Source organism: Camelina sativa, chromosome 10, assembly GCF_030686135.1.
Source record: "Camelina sativa cultivar CO46 ecotype springtype chromosome 10, ASM3068613v1".
In the NCBI taxonomy this organism is placed as follows: domain Eukaryota; kingdom Viridiplantae; phylum Streptophyta; class Magnoliopsida; order Brassicales; family Brassicaceae; genus Camelina; species Camelina sativa.
Genome location: NC_141889.1, coordinates 640,120 through 659,294, shown reverse-complemented (window position 1 = coordinate 659,294; position 19,175 = coordinate 640,120). Strand labels below are relative to the sequence as shown.

General features: G+C 36.8%; 5 protein-coding genes, 1 long non-coding RNA gene and 1 pseudogene across 8 annotated transcripts; 3 read left to right on the top strand and 4 right to left on the bottom strand.

Annotated features, from left to right (window-relative positions):
• Nucleotides 1-1,182: 1,182 nt before the first annotated feature.
• LOC147935705 (proline--tRNA ligase, cytoplasmic-like) lies at nt 1,183-2,120 on the top strand (annotated as a pseudogene).
• Nucleotides 2,121-2,352: 232 nt separating this feature from the next.
• Nucleotides 2,353-5,388, bottom strand: LOC104716249 (alanine--glyoxylate aminotransferase 2 homolog 1, mitochondrial). The gene is made up of 9 exons (XM_087468128.1): nt 4,972-5,388; nt 4,381-4,611; nt 4,095-4,265; nt 3,680-3,823; nt 3,422-3,601; nt 3,057-3,282; nt 2,859-2,972; nt 2,679-2,765; nt 2,353-2,586 (listed from the first exon to the last, which is right to left on the bottom strand). Exons 1-9 carry the CDS (start codon nt 5,206-5,208, stop codon nt 2,543-2,545), a joined length of 1,434 nt encoding a protein of 477 aa, XP_087324254.1. The 5' UTR covers nt 5,209-5,388; the 3' UTR covers nt 2,353-2,542.
• A 547-nt stretch (nt 5,389-5,935) lies between these two features.
• On the bottom strand, nt 5,936-8,578 carry LOC104716248 (glutathione hydrolase 2-like). Its single transcript, XM_010433638.3, has 7 exons — nt 8,427-8,578; nt 7,980-8,308; nt 7,325-7,843; nt 7,004-7,242; nt 6,651-6,921; nt 6,410-6,547; nt 5,936-6,317 (listed from the first exon to the last, which is right to left on the bottom strand). The coding sequence occupies exons 1-7, from the start codon at nt 8,434-8,436 to the stop codon at nt 6,081-6,083; spliced, it is 1,743 nt and encodes a 580-aa protein (XP_010431940.1). The 5' UTR covers nt 8,437-8,578; the 3' UTR covers nt 5,936-6,080.
• Nucleotides 8,579-9,628: 1,050 nt separating this feature from the next.
• LOC147935704 (uncharacterized) lies at nt 9,629-10,603 on the top strand. Its single transcript, XR_015567876.1, has 2 exons — nt 9,629-9,850; nt 10,205-10,603. It is a non-coding gene; the product is annotated as an uncharacterized LOC147935704 (long non-coding RNA).
• A 91-nt stretch (nt 10,604-10,694) lies between these two features.
• On the bottom strand, nt 10,695-14,184 carry LOC104716246 (glutathione hydrolase 1). The gene is made up of 7 exons (XM_087468121.1): nt 14,016-14,184; nt 13,049-13,391; nt 12,147-12,662; nt 11,817-12,052; nt 11,465-11,735; nt 11,239-11,376; nt 10,695-11,147 (listed from the first exon to the last, which is right to left on the bottom strand). Exons 2-7 carry the CDS (start codon nt 13,370-13,372, stop codon nt 10,914-10,916), a joined length of 1,719 nt encoding a protein of 572 aa, XP_087324247.1. The 5' UTR covers nt 13,373-13,391; nt 14,016-14,184; the 3' UTR covers nt 10,695-10,913.
• A 644-nt stretch (nt 14,185-14,828) lies between these two features.
• Nucleotides 14,829-16,920, top strand: LOC104716244 (uncharacterized). Of its 2 annotated transcripts, XR_015567875.1 has the most exons (7): nt 14,829-15,119; nt 15,197-15,520; nt 15,607-15,653; nt 15,992-16,054; nt 16,298-16,433; nt 16,518-16,586; nt 16,671-16,920. XR_015567875.1 is itself a non-coding variant. In XM_087468124.1 (6 exons), the coding sequence occupies exons 1-6, from the start codon at nt 15,017-15,019 to the stop codon at nt 16,682-16,684; spliced, it is 687 nt and encodes a 228-aa protein (XP_087324250.1). In that variant the 5' UTR covers nt 14,856-15,016; the 3' UTR covers nt 16,685-16,920. The 2 variants fall into 2 exon arrangements, 1 of the variants encoding a protein (XP_087324250.1); XM_087468124.1 differs by lacking the exon at nt 16,518-16,586 and having other exon boundaries at nt 14,856-15,119.
• Nucleotides 16,826-19,111, bottom strand: LOC104716245 (pentatricopeptide repeat-containing protein At4g39620, chloroplastic). 2 transcript variants are annotated; one of them, XM_087468122.1, is made up of 3 exons: nt 18,625-19,111; nt 17,243-18,484; nt 16,826-17,098 (listed from the first exon to the last, which is right to left on the bottom strand). In XM_087468122.1, the coding sequence occupies exons 1-2, from the start codon at nt 18,982-18,984 to the stop codon at nt 17,354-17,356; spliced, it is 1,491 nt and encodes a 496-aa protein (XP_087324248.1). In that variant the 5' UTR covers nt 18,985-19,111; the 3' UTR covers nt 16,826-17,098; nt 17,243-17,353. The 2 variants fall into 2 exon arrangements, with proteins under 2 accessions (XP_087324248.1, XP_087324249.1); XM_087468123.1 differs by having other exon boundaries at nt 18,690-19,111.
• Between the last annotated feature and the right edge of the window lie 64 nt (nt 19,112-19,175).

Genomic DNA, 19,175 nt, shown 5'->3' with positions numbered 1-19,175 from the left:
GACAACACCATAAGTTTTTGATGCAGTCAGAAAAATTAGAGATGCTCTCCAACAAGAATGCAAATTCAAGAACAAACAAACAACAATAGATTTATATTTCATTGATTTTCTTAGATATATATATATATATATATATATATATACTAGTTTATTTGATTGTTAATTTATGATATTAATGGGACCATATTTTTACATGGGATTTTTAAAAATGTTATTAATTTATTATTTTATCGAATAATGTTCAAAATTACACTAGTCCAAACTTGGGACCGGAGAAATTTATTAATTTATAGAGGTTATTAATTTACCGAGTATTAATTTACAGAGGTTCTACTGTATATATAATAGTTTTCATAATTTTGAGTTCTAAAAATGGTATATTCTATAAAAGAACAAGTGTAGTTTACATTTTTTTTTGTAAGAAGTGTCAATTATGAAGTTGTTTGATTTTCACCATGTTTTAAGCACATGTTAGTTGTTATGGTACCATTTTTTCAAAAGAGGTGTTTCATTAGTTTCTAACTCAAAATAAATTTAGCATTTTCACAAACACAAAACTTATATGTTCATATCCAACGAATTCTAGCAACAAGACCAACTATCAGTCTAACAATATATTTATATAAAGTCAATTATAACCTTTAACATGTATATTTCATAAATTGAGCAATTTCAAAGAAGACTATTCTTATAATCATAATTTCAACACACATGTCATCTTAACCATTAAAAACGACACTTATTTTTAATATACCATGGTTATGAAATTCAAAATGATTTAACGAACAAACTCTAAACATCAATATTTTCTTCCCAATTGATGAACTCTTCCATATTCTCTAAATACATAAGAGAATTTTAAGTTGTTGTTTATTAATTTATGCTACAAATTTATATATAAATAAGAAAAACAGTCATAATAGTATTTTTGGTCACCGTTTGGCTCTTATATCATAACCAAAATGTATAACTTGAATTAGTTCCAGTAATAAAGTAACCTTACCAAGTTAATTTGCACACACTTTGTACTTCACTATAAATCCATAATCTCTTGGAAGAGATGCATGACTGTCTCTTCAAGAATGCAAAAGTGTGAACACTGACTCCCATAACTACAGAAGCTTGAGTGGCTTCCACCCACTGACTAATGATGTTGAGATTTTCAGTCAGAATGATCTTTGAAATGTCTTCGGTGGTGTGGAAGGTGCTTCATCCCACTGTTTGGGACAAACTTTTGCCAAGAATTTCAACATCTTGTTCGAGAATAAAAAAATGAGTGGAGGAAATGGTGTGGCAGACATCTTGGGAGCCCAGTGCCGCAGCGGTAAATGAATTTCTGCTATCCTTCCTCTCTTCTTCTCTGATTCTAGAGACCTGCCAAGAAGTTGATGCCAAAAGGATATCTGATTTTTGTGATGATACTGCTTCGATCTTGGAAAGATCTAGCTTCTGTGTTGAAGTGGATAAACGTATGGACGCTCCTCCCTCTATCAAGCACACACACTAGGAGCGGAAAGGAGTTCCACTGAGTATTCGGATTGGACTTGCAGATTTGGACAACAATATGGTAGTTCTTATATTTTTGAAATCCTGATATGGTTGTGGAGCAGCGTTGTGCATCTACTGACAGTTATATATATATATATATTCCTTTGCTAGGCGCGCGTAGTTAGGCGTGACAATGGACCTTCGACATTGGTATCGAGAGATGGTTTGGCCCAAGAGGTTGATAATCTCTTGAAAGAAATGCATGACTGTCTTTTCAGGAATGCAAAAGAAAAGAGAGACTCTTGTGTGGAAGAGGTGGAGGACTGGGAGCGTTGAAGAAGAGGCGGCTAGTTCGAGCTCCATGGTGTGAGGAAGAAAGTGTCGAGCTCAATGGTGTGAGGAAAAGAGTGTCGAGCTGGAGATCAAGAAGCGATCCGACGGATGGGCTAAGCATTATGTGACCTCCCTCCCCTCAGCCGCCCATGAAGCTAGGTAAGTTGACCCTCAATTTTTTTACATGTAAATTACATTTTTTTTCTTTTTTTTGCTTTTAACAAGTTTTTCTCTCTCTAGGAACTCTTTGCTTTGCTTCTGGAAAGCTTGCAAATAGTTGGTCCTACTGGACTCGCTGATGAGCTACTCAAGATTCTGAAGGTTTATTGTATGTTGACCTTCAATATCAATACTCTCTGGCCCTTGTGTACATAATGCATTATTTCTTACTCCAAATGACTCGATTTGGGTTTTCGATATATGAGCGGATCACGAAGTTATGAAAGTGATTAGGTGGTAGACGTTTATCAATCTCTATATCTTGAATGCAAAACCGTGCTGGCTTAATCCAACATAGAAAATGCTTTTGAATTTTTGTTGGTTTATGGGTCTAAATCTCTCAGTATTTTTGCTATTGATTTATTTAACAGAACTTCTGTTAACCACCAGCAAATTTTGTGTCATTACTGAAAGCTACAAGTAATAAATTTTGGTTCGAATGATTTTGATAAGATTAACGATCATATCCTCCTTATTCGTTCGCTTTGTTTCATATCCTTCTTCACAACCTGGAGATGGAATAATCCAATGCATCTACCAAGAAATCTGTTGGTGCATACAAAAAACACAATTCATTATATTATACATCTTGTTTTCAAACAAACAATGATTTTAAGCAATATTATACGAATTTTTACCTGCATCGTCTCTAGTGAAACACATTGGTGGCTTTATCCTGAAAACGTTCCCATGAAGTCCTCCTTTTCCAACGAGAATGCCAAGTTCTTCATAAAGGGAAAGGAGAAAAACATTTTGGTTGACCAAATTCATGCTTTAATACTTGTAAAATTGATGCATTTGGCTTTAATGTTGTTTACCTCTGAGTTGCTCAAACAAGACGGCTGTTTCAGCCTTGGCTGGTGTCTTGTCTTTCTGGTCACTCACAAGCTCGATCCCAACCATAAGTCCTCTTCCTCTCACATCTCCAATGACTGAAACCAAACAGACGAGGTTGTAAGTAAAAACTGAGTGATGATCTGATAAAAAAAAAGCTCAAAGATTGTTCTGGTACTTACTATCATGTCTTTTCTGCAGATCTTTCAAACGTTGAATAAGGTGTGAACCAACTTCAGCACAATGTGCTTGGCGTTTCTCCTTATCAATAACGTTTAGAACAGCAAGTCCACCAGCTGAACAAACCGGGTTTCCACCGAATGTGTTGAACAGAATCTTGCTAGCTAAAACACTCGCAATTTCTGGTGTAGTCACCACAGCTCCTAATGGCAATCCATTTCCAATTCCCTGTGAATATAACCCGTGCCAATTATTAGTAGACTACATCTACTTGTTTTTAAGTAAATAATAATATATGTAGTCAAAGATTGGATAACAGAGCAAACGGTAAGAACAGAGTAAATGATAACTACTTCCTTTGACAAACCTTTGCCATAGTGACTATGTCCGGAACCACATCTTGAGTCTGGAAACCCCAATAATGACTTCCTGTTCGGCCAAATCCAGTCTGGACTTCATCGGCAATGCATACACCACCAGCGCTGCGTACAATTTCATAAACCGATTTCAAGTAACCAGGAGCCAATTCTACAGCTCCTCCGACCCCCTGAAGTAATAATGGCATGGTGAATATTATGCTCAAGCTAGTGCTAAATTTCACTTGATGGTTTGTTTAAACATAAACCTGGATAGTTTCTGCGATAAATCCAGCTACTTTTCCAGAGGTACCATACTCGATGTGGTCTTTCACATCTTTAGCATAAAGAGAACCATCAGAGCCAAATACTCCACGGTATGGATCTGGATTTACAACGTGATGTATTTCCCCCTGCACAATAACAGAATTGGCAAAACAATGTTACAAAAAAACATTATCACAGAAAACTACATTGCAGAGACTTCGATTCTGATGGGTCTAACTAAGACGTGGGTAAAGGTGAAGTGAAATACTCTGCTTGAAATTTCAGAAAACGATATGGTCACTCAAGCGAAGAGACTCTAAATTCAATGCTAGAGAGATCATATCTCTATTTTGTGCGCATGAACTATAACAAGGAATCGATTCGACTTTTTCTGTATATGGAAGTTTTGGGGAAAACCTGTGGTAATGGGTACTTCCAAGTGTTAAGAGCTGTTAGTCCAATAGTATTAGAACTTCCACCATGATAAGCATTTCTCAACGAAATCATCTCAAGGCTACCAGTGTAAAGCCTAGCCATCATCATTGCTAACTCATTAGCTTCTGAGCCAGAATTTACAAAGTACACAACCTGCATCCAAAATCGTGAAGCTTGCTGAATTCTCGAAAAAAACCAACAACAGAAACCTAACTTACATCATAGTTCTCGACTTGCTTCAGACTTCATCAAAATAAATCTCAAGTACCTTAAGATTTCCAGGCATCTTAGCAGCTAATGCTTCAGCGAAATCGCCAATGGCATGATGCAGGTATATGGTCGTAGCGTGCTGAAGTAGCTTGCTCTGTTCCATAATAGCATTTAAAATATCGGGATGGCAGTGACCGCATGAGACAGTGACTATTCCAGCAAATGCATCCAGATATCGCCTACCACTCTCATCAAACAAGTATTGCATCTTGCCTTCAACGATGTTAAGCTGCAGGACAACAACAAGATATAATCAGTATTATCAGATCCAATTAGGTCACAGCATGGATCATGAAGCTGAAGAAAACTGCAATCAAGATCAAATCTATTGTTATGGTTTGAACTCTAATAACTATGGCTAGTGTCAAACTGATCAAATCCCCACAAATATTCTACTATTAGAACAAACAGAACCCTAACAAATTGATCATAACTTATGCTACAGTTTTATGAATTCGAAAACCCCCAAATCAGAAACATCCGATTGCGTAGTGATCACAATCACGATCGGTCAAAAACCAACAAAATCAAAATTTCAATTCGATATCAGCAGAAGAATACATCAAATTCAACGAGATGATGAACGTACAGGCTTTTGGTAGAAGTGGAAAAGAGAAGGTCCGAGAAACTTCTTCCGTTTCTGGAAAACTTCATCGGCGGAAGGACCGTTATACGGACGCGGCTGGTGATCGAACGGCGGAATCTGCGGCGTCGAAGTGGAGAAATCAGCACGGAGTAAGGAAAGCGCACGGCGATGATGAACACCGGAAGAACTCGTAGCTCTATCTATGACTCTCTTCAGGAGTTGTTGACACTGTATCGCCATTTTTTTTTTTTTTTTTGTACGAAACACTAATTAGAAAGATAATGACAAGCTGAGGATTTACACTGGTGAAGATAATGGAGTGATTAGAGTAGTACAAAGTAGGATTATACAAGGAATCCAAAGATTTTACGTTGTGATGACGTGTCATTAAGAAATTGCCGATTCACCAATTATTCTTGTGACGTGTCATTGACTAGAGGCGGAGTATCCAATATTTATCCTCGAAATTTATAAAATTTAAAAGATTTGGGTTTTGTATGAATAATAATAATAATAATAATAATAATAATAATAATAAATTTTATTCTGCCGTTATTGCAATCGTTTGGGACAAAATTTAAATATTTATATGGCTTACGTTTTACCTATAATGTTTTTGAGTTCATTCATTATATGAAGAAAAAACTGTTTAAAAATAATATATTTAAAAGACTTGGACCTATTTCGTTTGTTAAATAAAACACCAAGTAAAATATGGAAGAATAAGACGTGTACATCAGTATCACAGATTCACAAATGCAAGGCAAATCATGTTGCTATTAGAGCTGTCATCCATAACAACCAATGTCGTCGCAAACTCAAAGATTATAAAAAGGCATCTCCATCCCGTCCAATGTCTTAACAATTTTTTAATAATTAATTTTATTTTATTTTAAGATGAAAATGTCTTCACAAGTAGACATTTAAAACATTTAAAAGATATTTTTACCTCCTCTAAAGACACTTATCATAAAATAGCATTAAAATTAATAATTAAATTTGTTTAAAGAGACAATTACAAGAAAATGAGGAATGGAGATGGTCTAAAAAGGCTAAAACTCGTATCACAGGTTTGATGCAATAATAATTGAAGATAGAAATCAAATCCGATGTCAATATCCTGAAGGGTACCCTCCTTTTCTTGGATCACTTACTGCCACAAGCTTACTCATTCCACCCGAACTTTTATCGGGTTCTTGAACCACTATCAACTGAGATATCGTTCCTCCTGCGATTGGCGCTAGGACATGACCTTTCTTCTCCAACTTAAGTCTTGTCTCTTTGGGAATCTCGAAATGGTCATTATACACTGTTGTCCAATTCTCATACTGAGCTTTGTTCGGAATCACCTGTAAATCAATAATGAAGTTACAAAAGTAAGCTTTAGTTATGAACAAAGAACAAGAAACTTTTCTCATTTTGGGAAGAAGGGTATAAAAACCTGGTGGTAGATTCTTGGAGCCGCAACGGAAGAGAGAGGGTCCATGTTGTGGACGAAATGATTCAAGAAAACTTCTGTTGTACCGGCGATGATGTACATTCCTCCGCTCGCACCCAATGCGGCTTTTACTTTACCGTCCTGTGCACGCCAAAGCAGAAAACAAAAACCCATCGTTTAGATAGAACTCAAATACAGAGTTACTTGTACCACAAGAATTAGGGTTTTTTCTTCTTCTTCTTGCCTTGAGTACAATGGTGGGTGTCATAGAGGACAAAGGTCGTTTTCCGGGACGGATGAAGTTAGCTGGTGCCGGTGGCGGCACATCTGGATCACCTCCGGATTTCCTGGGGATCGAGAAATCATCCATTTCGTTGTTTAGAACCATTCCGGTGCTCGGAGATATCATGTGTGCCCCGAAGTATCCGTTGATTGTACTAGTCATTGAAACAACATTTCTCTCCGAATCCATTACAGATAAATGGCTCGTGCCATGATCATTGATCTGATTCCATCTGAAAATTGCAGAAATAAAATTTGATAAACACCTAACACAGAAGAAAGAAACCTATAACTTATTGAGAAAAAAAAACTTACTTGCCACCGTAATGTTTAGGATCAAAGGTTTTCTTGTCTTTAATCTTTCTCTTCAACTTTTGTGCAAACTTTGGAGATAACATATCTGAAACAACCTTACTAACATTAGGGACGAAATCTGGATCCCCGAGGTTCATCCTAATCGCGAATGCATGTTTGAGAGCCTCCACTAGTCGATGAACACCAAGGGGACCAGAAACACCCGATGGAACACCATATTGAGCAAGAATATTCAAAATCTGCAACACAAGAAACTCCTCATATAGATATAAATATAGGTTTCATGAAATGTGAAATTTTCGCCAGAAAAAAAAGACTTACAAGGACCATTGCAGCGCCACCGGATGATGGAGGAGGCATACCGAGTAGACGGTAACCAAGAACATCCGCAGATAATGGTTCTGTAACCTTCACTTTATAATTCTGCAAATCTTTCATAGTTATTATCCCACCGGCTTTTTGTATATCTCTTACAAGGTTAACCCCAACCGTGCCATTGTAAAACGCTTTTGGACCGTATTTAGCGATTTGGCTTAGTGTAAAAGCCAACTTTGGGTTACGGCAAATAGTCCCTGGATTCTTGAGCTCTCCGTTTGTAGCATATACCTCAGAGAGACCTTTGTCTGCTAAGATATCGCTTCTAGACGCGTTCATCTGCATATAGAGATATTTTGAAATCTTGAATCCATGAGCTGCAAGTTTCTTTGCAGGACTCACTAACCGCTTCCACGGTAGCTTTCCATGTTGTTTCCAAGCCGTGAATAGACCAGCGACTTCCCCGGGGACTCCTACTGACAAGGCTCCTATCTTCTTTTTCTCAGGATTATCACCATACATATTCTACATATATATCGACAGAAACAACCAATCAATATAATGTCTTACAGTCAGAAACGTTACTAAAACGCATGTTTCGAAACGCACATTTTGACAAAGAGAAATAAAAAACTATTATTAGTAAAATCACGTTAATTACCTCAGTGGCTCTTAAAGGAGCGGTTTCTCTAGAGTCATAAGCAATTTCCTTGCCGTCAGCAAGCTTAATAACTGCAAACGCTCCACCACCAATACCGCTAGACGCTGCACTCACGACGCCCAAACAAAGAGCAGCAGCGACCGACGCATCAATCGCGTTTCCTCCGTGACGAAGAACATTCTTTCCGATATGAGAACACCGTCCGTCGTCCGTCGCAACCGCACCGTGATACCTAACAATGTTTCGCGATTTCTTCCGAGCCGCCACACCGTTTTGCAGAAACGCGATTATAAGAAGAGCGATCGTCGCGGTACGAACGAACGACATAGCTACAATAAATAGAGAACCAAACCAGAGATTAATTCATCACAAAACGTAATATAGCTTACAAAATAACTTGAATGTTACAATATGACTGCGTTAGAAAAAAAAACAAAAGAACTTTACAATTCATCATGTGGATGTCTCTCTCGGTCTTAGAACCTCTCCTCTCCTTCCTCTTCGTCCTTATGGAGGACAAGCATTTGTTGACACGAGTATTTATTGTAGTCTGCGGTCAAAGCTTCCTTCTGAGTTTTTTATTTTTACAACCCCTTCTGAGCTTTTCGGGACAGTATAATCCTTAAAATCCTAATTAGTTATGACAGTAAAATCCTATCCAAAATTTGCAACTCCTTAAAATATAGTATTTCCGTTTCTCTTTGGTTAAATATTCTTTAGAATGTTTCTGTTTTTTTGTTAGGCAGCGTGTTAATAATCCTTTATTATATAAAGCACAATTTTTTTTTTTTTTTTACAATAGTTTACAAAATTGACTCAAAGGAGCGAATGCAAAGAAAAATTGTTAACAAAAGTAACTAAATGCGTAACTGAACGATACGTCGAGCTAAATTATCCGCTTTACCATTTTGAGTGTGAGGGACATAGACTAAAGAAAATGAAGTAAACTCTTCTCTGTCCGCCTGTATGTCCTTCAGATAAGATGTGAAAGCTGGCCACTCGGAAGGCGAAGACACCATCTTCACCAAGTCAGAGCAATCAGTAAGAAAAACGACGGATTGGTTATCTTCTCCAATCATGCACCGCATTACCCAGATAAGGGCCTCGATCTCCGCATGAAGAGGGGAAAGACTTCAACGAAGATTGGCAGCTCCCATTGTGTTTTCGTCCCCCTAGGCAAAACGCAGAACCATCCTCTACCGGCAAACTGATCTGTCGCTTTTCATAAACCATCCACAAAGCAAAGAAAACTCGATGGTGGCCTAGAGAACCTTGAAACCCCGATGCCCCCATCAGAAAATACACCCGTATGAGGGAGATCCGCCTCTAGCCCTACAGTCTCTGTCTGAGCACAAATTACATGTTCAATAAAAATTTGACATATCAATAAAAAAATATTTTTAAAAATAAAACAAAATTATGGATGACAAAATAAGAAAAACAGAAAATCGATATTACATCTAAAATTTAAATTACAAAGACTCAAACAGTTAAACCAACCAACATGATAACTGATAAAAAATGATTTTTAAAAGTAATTGTAAAAAAAAAAAAGATAGTGGTAAAAGTAAATAGAGACAACTTTAACAAAAAAAAAAGTTAATAGAGACAAACACGTATTTATCTACCTTTTAGTAATTAGTATAATCAGTTCACAGTTAACACAAAAAAAAAAAAAAAAAAAAAAAAAAAAAAAAAAAAAAACTATTTTTAACTACTGCCCACAATCACTACTCTTCTTCCACGATCTCTGTGATTCAACAAAGTGTCACTAATATAAATTCTCACTTGTATTCAAAAACCTAGATCCATGGAAAAGGGAGAAAACAAAGGAGATGATATTGAGTCGAAAATAAACATTTGGCAAAAAGGTAGTATGATTTTTTCACTATGGAGGAACCAGATATTATCTCTTTTTTTTTACTACAATTCTGTTTTGGATTTCTCAGTTATGATTTAGTTTGTTAAATCATAGTTTCTCAGTTATGATTTAGTTGCATGTCTCATCAAATTCCCTATTTCAAAATCTTTTACTTTACAAATTTTATTTTTTTTCGTCATCGTTTCAACTATCAAAAATCTCATCAAATTAAATATTTTACAATCTTTCAGTTTAAAGTTTCTGTTTTCCCTCAATTCTGGTTTAGGTTGTTCATTGGGAATTATAGCGTCCATCAAATTCTCTATTTTACACAGAATTCTGAATTTTATATTTGGATTTGCAGGTTCTTATTTCAAAGTATATTCTCCAGTAGCCCACAGAGATTAAAGATGTCAAAAAAAAAAAAAAATGAAGTGAATGGGTCTCTTCTCTTACTATTTGCTTTTTCTTAATTTATGCTTTTAGTAACGATGAGATTACCATGGGGATGCTACTTATTAGAGACCATTCACTCCAAGTCTCCAACACAATGGAAAAATTTGTAGACCATTTGTTGCATCACGAAAGTTAAATTTGTCACTTAGTTTTCTAAGTGATAAAGATTCAAACCATGTATACTAAAATGGTATTGTTAATCAAGATCAAAGTATGAAAACTTGATGCTCTTTAATATTAACTACTACTCTTACAAAACTTTAAACAGATTATATATTATAAATTTTGCAGGTTTCTTGCATGCATCTTCATTTACGTATGTTATATGAAATTTCTGTTTTTCTATCAAGTTTCACACTGCCAACTCTTTATTTCTTACATTTTTTTGGAATGCTATATATTTCAATCATCACCGCTGAAGAGTGTATCTCTTTTCATCATATATTTTTTACAATGTTATTACATATTTTGCTTTAACTCATTGATTACTTCAGCTTTATTATATATACCAAAATTAAAAAGATTGATGTAACTTGAAATTCATCCAATTCCAAAGGCCAAAGCTCGATGCAGTGAGTTAATAAAACAATTGGAAGAAAAAAAATGAAATCTCGATCTCAATATCCTGAAGGGAACCCTCCTTTTCTAGGATCACTTACTGCCACAAGCTCACTCCTTCCGCCGGAGTTTCCACCGGATTCTTGAACTATGAACTGAACAATCGTCCCTCCGGCGACGGGCGTTAGGATATGACCTTTCTTCTCCAACACAACTCTTGTCGCTTTAGGAATCTCGAAATGATCATTGAATACTGTGGTCCAATTCTCATACGAAATTCTGTTTGGTATCAGCTGAAAGTGACATTCAAAATTTAGTTGCCAATCAAGCACAGAACAAAGTAAGTTTCTATTTCGTGTAAAAGAAATAAAAATACAACAAAACCTGATGGTAGATTCTTGGAGCTAAGACTGAAGAAAGAGGATCCATCTTGAGGAAGAAATGATTCAAGTAAACTTCCGTTGTCCCAGCAATGATGTTCGCTCCTCCGCTTGCACCCACTGCGGCTTTCACCTTACCGTCCTACGTCGAACGAAGTGGAGAAAACTATATTTTAGAACACTAGTTAAAAGTTTCGTACAGCACAAGTAATAGGGTTTTTTTTCCTTACCTTGAGTACAATGGTGGGTGACATAGAGGACAAAGGTCGTTTTCCCGGACGGATGAAGTTAGCTGGTGCTGGTGGTGGAACATCTAAGTTACCGTTAGATTTCATCGGGATTGAGAAATCGTCCATTTCGTTGTTCAGAACAATCCCTGTACTCGGAGATAGCATCACTGCCCCAAAGTAACCATTTATTGTACTAGTCATCGACACAGCATTCCTCTCCCGATCTATGATCGATAAATGGCTTGTACCGTGGTCGTCGATCTGATTCCACCTAAGAATCGGAGAAAGGAAGATCTATAAATCAAGAAGTTAAGAAGGAACTTGTGGGTTTCAACATATATTTAAAACTTACTTGCCGCCGTAAAATTTAGGATCAAAGGTTTTTAGGTCGTTTATCTTTCTCTTCAAGTCTTGTGCAAACTTTGGAGATAACATATCTGAAACAACCTTGGTAACATCAGTGAAATCTGGATCACCGAGGTTCATTCTAACTGCGAATGCGTGTTTCAGAGCCTCGATTAGTCGATGAACACCAAGAGGGCCTGAAACACCCGATGGAATCCCATATTGAGCAAGAATGTTCAGAACCTACAACATATATATAAGAAACTTCGTAAAACCCTTTTAGTAAACATAAGTTTGATAACATGTCAAATTGGTGCAAAAAAAAAGAGAGACTTACAAGCATCATTGCAGCACCACCGGATGAAGGTGGAGGCATACCGAGTAGTCGGTATCCGAGAATGTCTGTGGACAACGGTTCCTTGACCTTTACTCTATAACTTTGCAGATCTTTCAAAGTTATTATCCCTCCAGATTTACGTATATCCTTTGCTAGGTTAACCCCAACGGTGCCATTGTAAAATGCTTTTGGACCGTACTCCCCAATTTGCCTCAGAGTTAACGCCAGTTTTGGGTTACGGCAAATAGTCCCTGGTTTCTTAAGCTCTCCATTTGTAACAAATAGCTCAGAGAGACCTTTGTCTGCTAAGATGCCAGTTCTGGTCGCGTTCATCTGCATATAGAGATACTTTGAAATCTTGAATCCTTCTGCAAGTTTCTCTGCAGGACTCACTAACCGCTTCCACGGTAGCTTTCCATGTTGTTTCCAAGCCGTGAATAGACCAGCGACTTCCCCGGGGACTCCTACTGACAAGGCTCCTTTCTTCTTTAGCTCAGGATTAGCTCCATACATATTCTGCGGCAAGTGAAAACAACCGATAAGTGTCTTTGATAGGAAAAAATGCAAGGGAAACGCTATTTAAGCACAATAGAATTTAAAAACCCCCAATTTTCAAAAGGATAAAACATTGAAAACGTTCAAGCTGAAGACCACGTTCAAAACGCTTATTTAAATGGAAACTAGTATGTTAAAAATTATAACAAAAATGCCATTTAAGCTAAAAAAACAGAGATCGCTCAGAAACACTATTACAACCTTATACAATGTTCTACACCAAGAGAAAGAACAAGATGGTCCATAATTCTAAAACTTTTAACGAAAACGCTTATTTCAAAACGCATATTTGAGCAGAAGAAAAAAAAGAAAGAAAAATACATTAGTTAATACTAAAAACGCGTTACCTCAGTGGCGCTTAGAGGAGCGGTTTCTCGAGAATCATATGCTATTTCTTTCCCACCAGCTATCTTAACCAATGTGAACGCTCCACCACCTATACCGCTAGAGGCGGGGCTGACAACGCCCAAACAAAAAGCAGCAGCGACCGACGCATCAATCGCGTTTCCTCCTTGACGAAGAACACTCATCCCGATTACAGAACACCGTCCATCGTCAGTGGCAACCGTACCGCGAGACTTAACAATACTTTGCTGTCTTTTCTGAGCCGCAGCGTTTTGAAGAAACGCGATTATAAGAAGAACGATCGTCGCTGTTCTAACCAGCGACATTGCTACGATTGATGCTTGCCTGAGATAATCAAACCAAAGAGGAAAAGAAAAAAAATGATCTTTCAACGTTTAAACAAAAACAGATTCCTTCATCTAAACAAATTTTTTTTTTTTGAAGAATCCTCGAACTAATTTCACTCCAAAAAAAACAGTTGAAATATAGTCAACTTTTAAAAACGTTTAGTCTCGCGCCGTCACGCGCAAAAACTCAAAAGCCATCAAAGACTTTTTTATGTTACAGTCTTTGAGGAATGAGGACCACACACACAAAAATAAAAAGAGCTCAAAACTTAATATATATGATTCACAAGAAAACAACGACACTTTATATTCCTCTGTCTCATAAATATGGACGTTTTAGAATATTTTTTTTGTTACACAAAGATTAATGTTTTATAAACTTCAAAAAATAATCATTTAAAATATTTAAAATTTTGATTTATTGATTTAAAATTAAATAATATTTCTTTAGTAAAAAAAATTATATATTTAAACCTAGTAATCATTGTTTTTTTAAAATGTGTAAAAGCTCCAAACATCAATCTTTACAAGCTAAAGCCACCCAATTTTTTTTCCTTTTTTAAAGTCTTGAGTTCTAAATATGAGTGGGAAATTCATAAAAACTTGAAATAAATGAACTTACAGTTTATATAGAGTGATGTCTCGTTCTTGGCGATAAGAAGAGAATATTGTTCAGATCAATATAAAGACTCTCTGCCAACTCCAAGTAGATAGATAATAAGGAAGGTAGCTATGTCTACATCCATAACAAAGTCGTCGCCAACTCCTAAGTCATTAATTAATTTTAAGTCTCTAGTTTATAAAGTCTTTAAATTATATAGTTAATAGGAAGATTAATTATAATACTCTCTTGAACACGTTGAAGTACTTATTCAATGGATAAAAACTTGGTCCACAGTCCACATGTTGGCTACAATTATCTATAGATCTAGATCGTCACAACTCAATTAATATTAGAAAAGTTTTGAATATCCCAAAATTAGTTCAGTAATGGTCTCAAATTTAGTTAATTTTTGACCAACAACTAAAAAAAAAAAAAAGACTTTATTGATTGATTATATTTGAAGTAAACGCGTGAGAATCTCAAGTGCTGCTGCTGCTCAAACTTGTTTCATTGGTCATTAAAATAAGTGCTCGTCTTCATCATGCTATTGCTTGTCCCTTGCAGCCTCGTGGACCGCTAAAAAAACCTTTCCATTTTTTATTTTATTTTATATAATGAAAAGATAAATTTCTTTTTTTGTCCCTCATCACCACACAGTGTATTATTGGTAAAATCAGTGTGGGCCTCCATTTCAACATGTCATGTGAAGATCCTAAACATTGGTGAGCCCATTGGGCATTATATATTCGTAATTTCGTAGTGGATCTGCCAAAACATTGTTTATTTTCTTTCACTTAATAAGCCTAATTAATTAATTCCCGCCCAGTTACTATTCAAAAAGCTTTTTGATTTTGGGGATTTTTTTTTTTTTTTTTTTTTTTTTTTTTTTTTTTTAGGGTTTCGAGTTCATATCAAATTTCAAAGTTGTTCAAATTTTTGCAGATTACGATTTAAAAAATTTTCAAATTGGTCCTCGAATCCAATTGAGCCTCTAGTTTGTTTGGAAGAAATCATCGATAATGCCGAAGAGAAAAGCGAAGGAGTGTGTCAAACCCACTGAAGAAGATGACAAGCGAATTCGAAGAGAAGATAAGAAAGAAGAAGACTTCGTCGACGAAGAAGGTATCTGATTATTCATTCCAATCGGATTTTTTAGGGTTAATTTTGATCTTTTCAAATCTGATTTTCAATTTGTGTAGTTGAAAGACAAATCGCTGCGATTAGGGCGATCCGTGATGTTGAGATTGAACAAACATTAACTGCGTTGAGGTTGCTCCGTTCATATTTTACTGAGGAACAGCTCGACACTCCTGTCCTAGAATTCTTCAAAGAGAACCTTCCGGATTTGACAGTATCGAGAAACGAAGAAACTGGGGAGATTGAGTTGAAATGGAAAGACGAAAATGGTCATTCTTCGGATGGCGTTGACATGAATTATTCTATTCTTAAACGCTTGTCAATGGGTTTCCCTGATTTATACACTAGTAGGCCTTCTCTTGGTGGCTATGATTTACCTGATAACGGTAGGCTGGCTCAATGGATGGGTTTTGAGTATTTTTGAGTATTTTTGCTTTGGGGTGGTATTAAACTTTTTGACTTTTGGTGGCAGTGAAAGCAAGCCTGTTAGGAACTGATAACCCACAGCTCGAGGATCTTGTAAGTTTATCTTCTTGCCATTTTTCTGGTGCTTTCCTGGAATTTGGTAGATGCTTATATGCCTATTAGAATTGGGGATTGTAGCACAGATTGAACATTTAGTGAATGTGTCATTTGATTTAATCAGTTTTTTTTTCAGGCTTTTCACCCAACCGAGTTAGTGCATTGTATAGCCAGCTTTTACTTGTTTGTTTTAGTAATGTTTAGGTTACACTAAATCGTAATCTGGACTCTTTTTATTTATTTTGTTAACCTTGTATTGATCTTCTGCCTTCCAAATTATGCAAAACTACTTCAGGGAAGTCGGTACAAGACTCTAATTTGATATTTTCCCTTAGGTCTTCCAGGGGATATCTGACAACCATATGCTTGCAAGCCATGCTGCTTTTCAGACTCCTGGGGTATGTATTTTATGATTGTCTTCTGTCTTGATGCAGTTATCTCGTACGTTTCTTTGTTTGGTTATTTGGCATGTCTTTTTCCTTCCCAGTTTTTGTTTTTACATTGATCCAGAGAGAAAGAAATCAGTTTATGTGTCGGAATTTATCAGTTACTTTCTGTTGCAGAATGAGCTGTGTTTGTTTCAGTGATAGATTTTGTACGTACAAGCAGATACTCTACTATGATACTTGTAATTTTTTCAGGTAAATGGGCAGAGACTCTCTTTTGGAATGACACCAAAGACTCGGAGGCTACCAAAACCTGGAGAGATGATGCTCTCTGTGCATGGCTCTCCTTTGGGGGTCTACAAAGAAGACCACAACATTGGAGCTATAAATGGTATACGTTTCTAGATCTCTGTCGTTCTCTGCTCTTGCTCCATCCAATGAATTCAATCATAACATGCATCAATTGATTTTGCAGAGGAAAACAGTTGAGGAGCTTCATAGATTCAGACACTTTTAGATGACCACAACATTGGAGCTATAAATGGTATACGTTTCTAAATCTCTGTCGTTCTCTGTTCTTGCTCCATCCAATAAATTCAATCATAACATGCATCAATTGATTTTGCAGAGGAAAACAGTTGAAGAGCTTCATAGATTCAGACACTTTTGGATTGTGATGGTTTACTCTTCAAGTTGTAGGATCTACTCAGATTCCAAAAATGTGGCGATATATTTGTTATGTGTGTTGTTTTCGCATACTATGGTAATTTAAGTCTTCAGAACAACACAACAATAAACGTTTTGTGTATAAATAGATTAAACTTTTTAGTACGCTTTACCAATTGAAGTACAAGACAAGTGAATAGTTATTTCTTCTCTTTGATCTTTCTATTTTATCAGATCCACAAAATACTGGCTGCTCTTCCTGACTAAGCTTTCTTGATTATACCTGGAAATTTTCTCATGTCCACTTAAGTTCTTCAAATAGTTATTTCTGCAGGTTTTCTCTGCAATCTTGAACAGGTCTGATAAAACTATGTTCCAAACATGCTTGTTCTGAAATTGTATGACAAAATCCCAATTAGTCAAAGTCACAAAATAATCAACCGAACTGGAACTATAGCTTTGACAGTGGAATCATCATCTCTACAAGAAGGTATATTCCTAGTTCCAGATAGGTATCAAATAAAGAACACTAACCATGACTCAGGGAAAAGACTGAATAACTCGGTGGAGTGGAGTGCAGTGCAGTCAGAATCACATCCAGCAAAGAGTTTGTTCGGTTTGTTAAATCTTTATCTTGGAACTCAGTCAAATTTCTCCCACCACGTCCTTAGGACTGTCTCGTGGCCTGCTTGAACGAGTTGATTTCCTTTTTCCAGAATCCGAACCAGGTAGTCTTGACCCGAAAACTTCAAGGGCTTCCAAGAAGAACCTCTTATTAGGTACAATCCCATCTTTCTCCATTTTCTTCACCAGAATTTGAACATGCTCCCTCATATCTGCCTTGGTAAATGCCTTATATAGAAACTTATACGTCGATGCATCTGGATGAACTCGAAAAGCACTTGCGTTATGGAAAAGCTTATCTGCTTCCATGTGAAGACCATTAACACAGTAAACTTCAAGCATGGCATTGAGTGTTGACGCTTTCAACACCCTCTCTGATTCAACAACCTCCTCAAATATCTCCCTAGCTCTGGAAACAGAGCCACAGTAACCGTACATCATGATCATGCACTCATATGTGATAAAACTCGGCATGTAGCTCATGTCATTCATCTTCTTGAAAACCCATTCTGCCTTATCTATCAGACGAGCTTTCCCGTAATTTATAATCATTGAATTGAATGTAGGCAGAGTTGGCTTCTCCTTGGACCGCATTAAACTCTTGAAAGTCTGCTCCATCTTCTCAAACTCTTGCTTCTTACCATACGAGTCAATAAGCAAATTAAAGGTAATGATGTCTGGCTTACACTCATGACTCCTCATACGAGTAAGCACAGATTCCATCTCCTTAATCATCCCGTTTTTCCCATACGCATCCATAACACCGTTAAAGGTGTAAACGTCAGGAGAAACTGGACTAATATCCAAGTCTTTAAACAAAGCATTAACTTCGTCCACTTTACCGGATTGAGCAAAAGCCCTCAAGAGGATATTATAAGTCACAACATTTGGTTGACACCGTTCCATTCCTTTCATTCTATCAAAGTATCCACGAACTTTCTCCAAAGCTTTCGCCTTGTCACGTGTATGAAGATGAGCCGTTATGAGAGCATTGTAAACAGAAGCATCAGGACGACAACCACTGTTTTTCATCTCGGAAAACAGCCACATTGCCATCCGGGTTTGACCTTTTTTGCCCATTACGGATATCAATTTCGAGTAGACTCCATTATCTGCAATATACCACCTCTGTTTCTGCATCCACCTGAACACCTAGAGAAGAATCACCAGCAAGTTAAGAAATTTACACAAAACACATGAGCTAACTTGATAAAAAAATCCAATCTTTTATAGACTCAGAAGCTAAAATTGAAAACACATAATCCAGAACTGAAGCAGAGAAGAAGGAAAACCTCAAGGCATTGGAGCCACTTATCGGTTTTGCCAAGCTCTTCAAAGAGTATGAAACAGTGCTCACCTCTTACGACCTTCACATACTTGTCAAGGGTCTTCACCAATGGCTCTCTGTCACTGATCCTCGACATCAGACTCCGAACAAGAACTCTGTTTTCTCTCTCGGCACTCTCTCTCTCAGCAAGTCTCCTCCTTGACGAAATCGCACCGCAGGTTATCCTCGTCTCCGTCGGCCTCCTCGCATCCCCGAGATTCAATGAGAAACGAAGCCATCTGTGTTCCGTTTCTTGGGGAAACGAAGAGATGAAATCGGATAATCTAAGTGACGATGGCGATGTCAACAAGTAGTCTATGGACATTTTTCTGGTTGAGTGAGAGGGTACGAAGATTCGAGTTTTTTTTTGCTTTGTAATCCTTTAATGGTGGATAAGGGTTTTACAGATAAAAAAACAAAAAACAAAATTCAGGGTACATTCAGAGGAAGACAAAAAAAACAATTGGGTCGTTTTTATAAATACAGGGAAAAAAAATTTAGGATCAAATCTTCGGG

Bases quoted from the DNA above. Each gene is read 5' to 3' on its own strand.
- LOC104716249 (XM_087468128.1), bottom strand. From the start codon at position 5,208: ATGGCGATACAGTGTCAACAACTCCTGAAGAGAGTCATAGATAGAGCT. The intron at 4,612-4,971 runs GTACGTTCATCA...GTTGTCCTGCAG, and splicing joins TCCACTTCTACCAAAAGCCT to CTTAACATCGTTGAAGGCAA. The intron at 2,973-3,056 runs GTAAGTACCAGA...GTTTGGTTTCAG, and splicing joins TCTGCAGAAAAGACATGATA to TCATTGGAGATGTGAGAGGA.
- LOC104716248 (XM_010433638.3), bottom strand. The intron at 6,922-7,003 runs GTAAGTTTTTTT...TGCAATTTTCAG, and splicing joins CCTAAACATTACGGTGGCAA to ATGGAATCAGATCAATGATC. The intron at 6,318-6,409 runs GTTTTTATACCC...ATTGATTTACAG, and splicing joins CTCCAAGAATCTACCACCAG to GTGATTCCGAACAAAGCTCA.
- LOC104716246 (XM_087468121.1), bottom strand. From the start codon at position 13,372: ATGTCGCTGGTTAGAACAGCGACGATCGTTCTTCTTATAATCGCGTTT. The intron at 12,053-12,146 runs GTAAGTCTCTCT...TATATGTTGTAG, and splicing joins GTGGTGCTGCAATGATGCTT to GTTCTGAACATTCTTGCTCA. The intron at 11,377-11,464 runs GTAAGGAAAAAA...CGTTCGACGTAG, and splicing joins CACCCACCATTGTACTCAAG to GACGGTAAGGTGAAAGCCGC.
- LOC104716244 (XM_087468124.1), top strand. From the start codon at position 15,017: ATGCCGAAGAGAAAAGCGAAGGAGTGTGTCAAACCCACTGAAGAAGAT. The intron at 15,120-15,196 runs GTATCTGATTAT...CAATTTGTGTAG, and splicing joins AGACTTCGTCGACGAAGAAG to TTGAAAGACAAATCGCTGCG. The intron at 15,654-15,991 runs GTAAGTTTATCT...ATTTTCCCTTAG, and splicing joins ACCCACAGCTCGAGGATCTT to GTCTTCCAGGGGATATCTGA.
- LOC104716245 (XM_087468122.1), bottom strand. From the start codon at position 18,984: ATGTCCATAGACTACTTGTTGACATCGCCATCGTCACTTAGATTATCC. The intron at 18,485-18,624 runs GTTTTCCTTCTT...ATTCTTCTCTAG, and splicing joins AGTGGCTCCAATGCCTTGAG to GTGTTCAGGTGGATGCAGAA.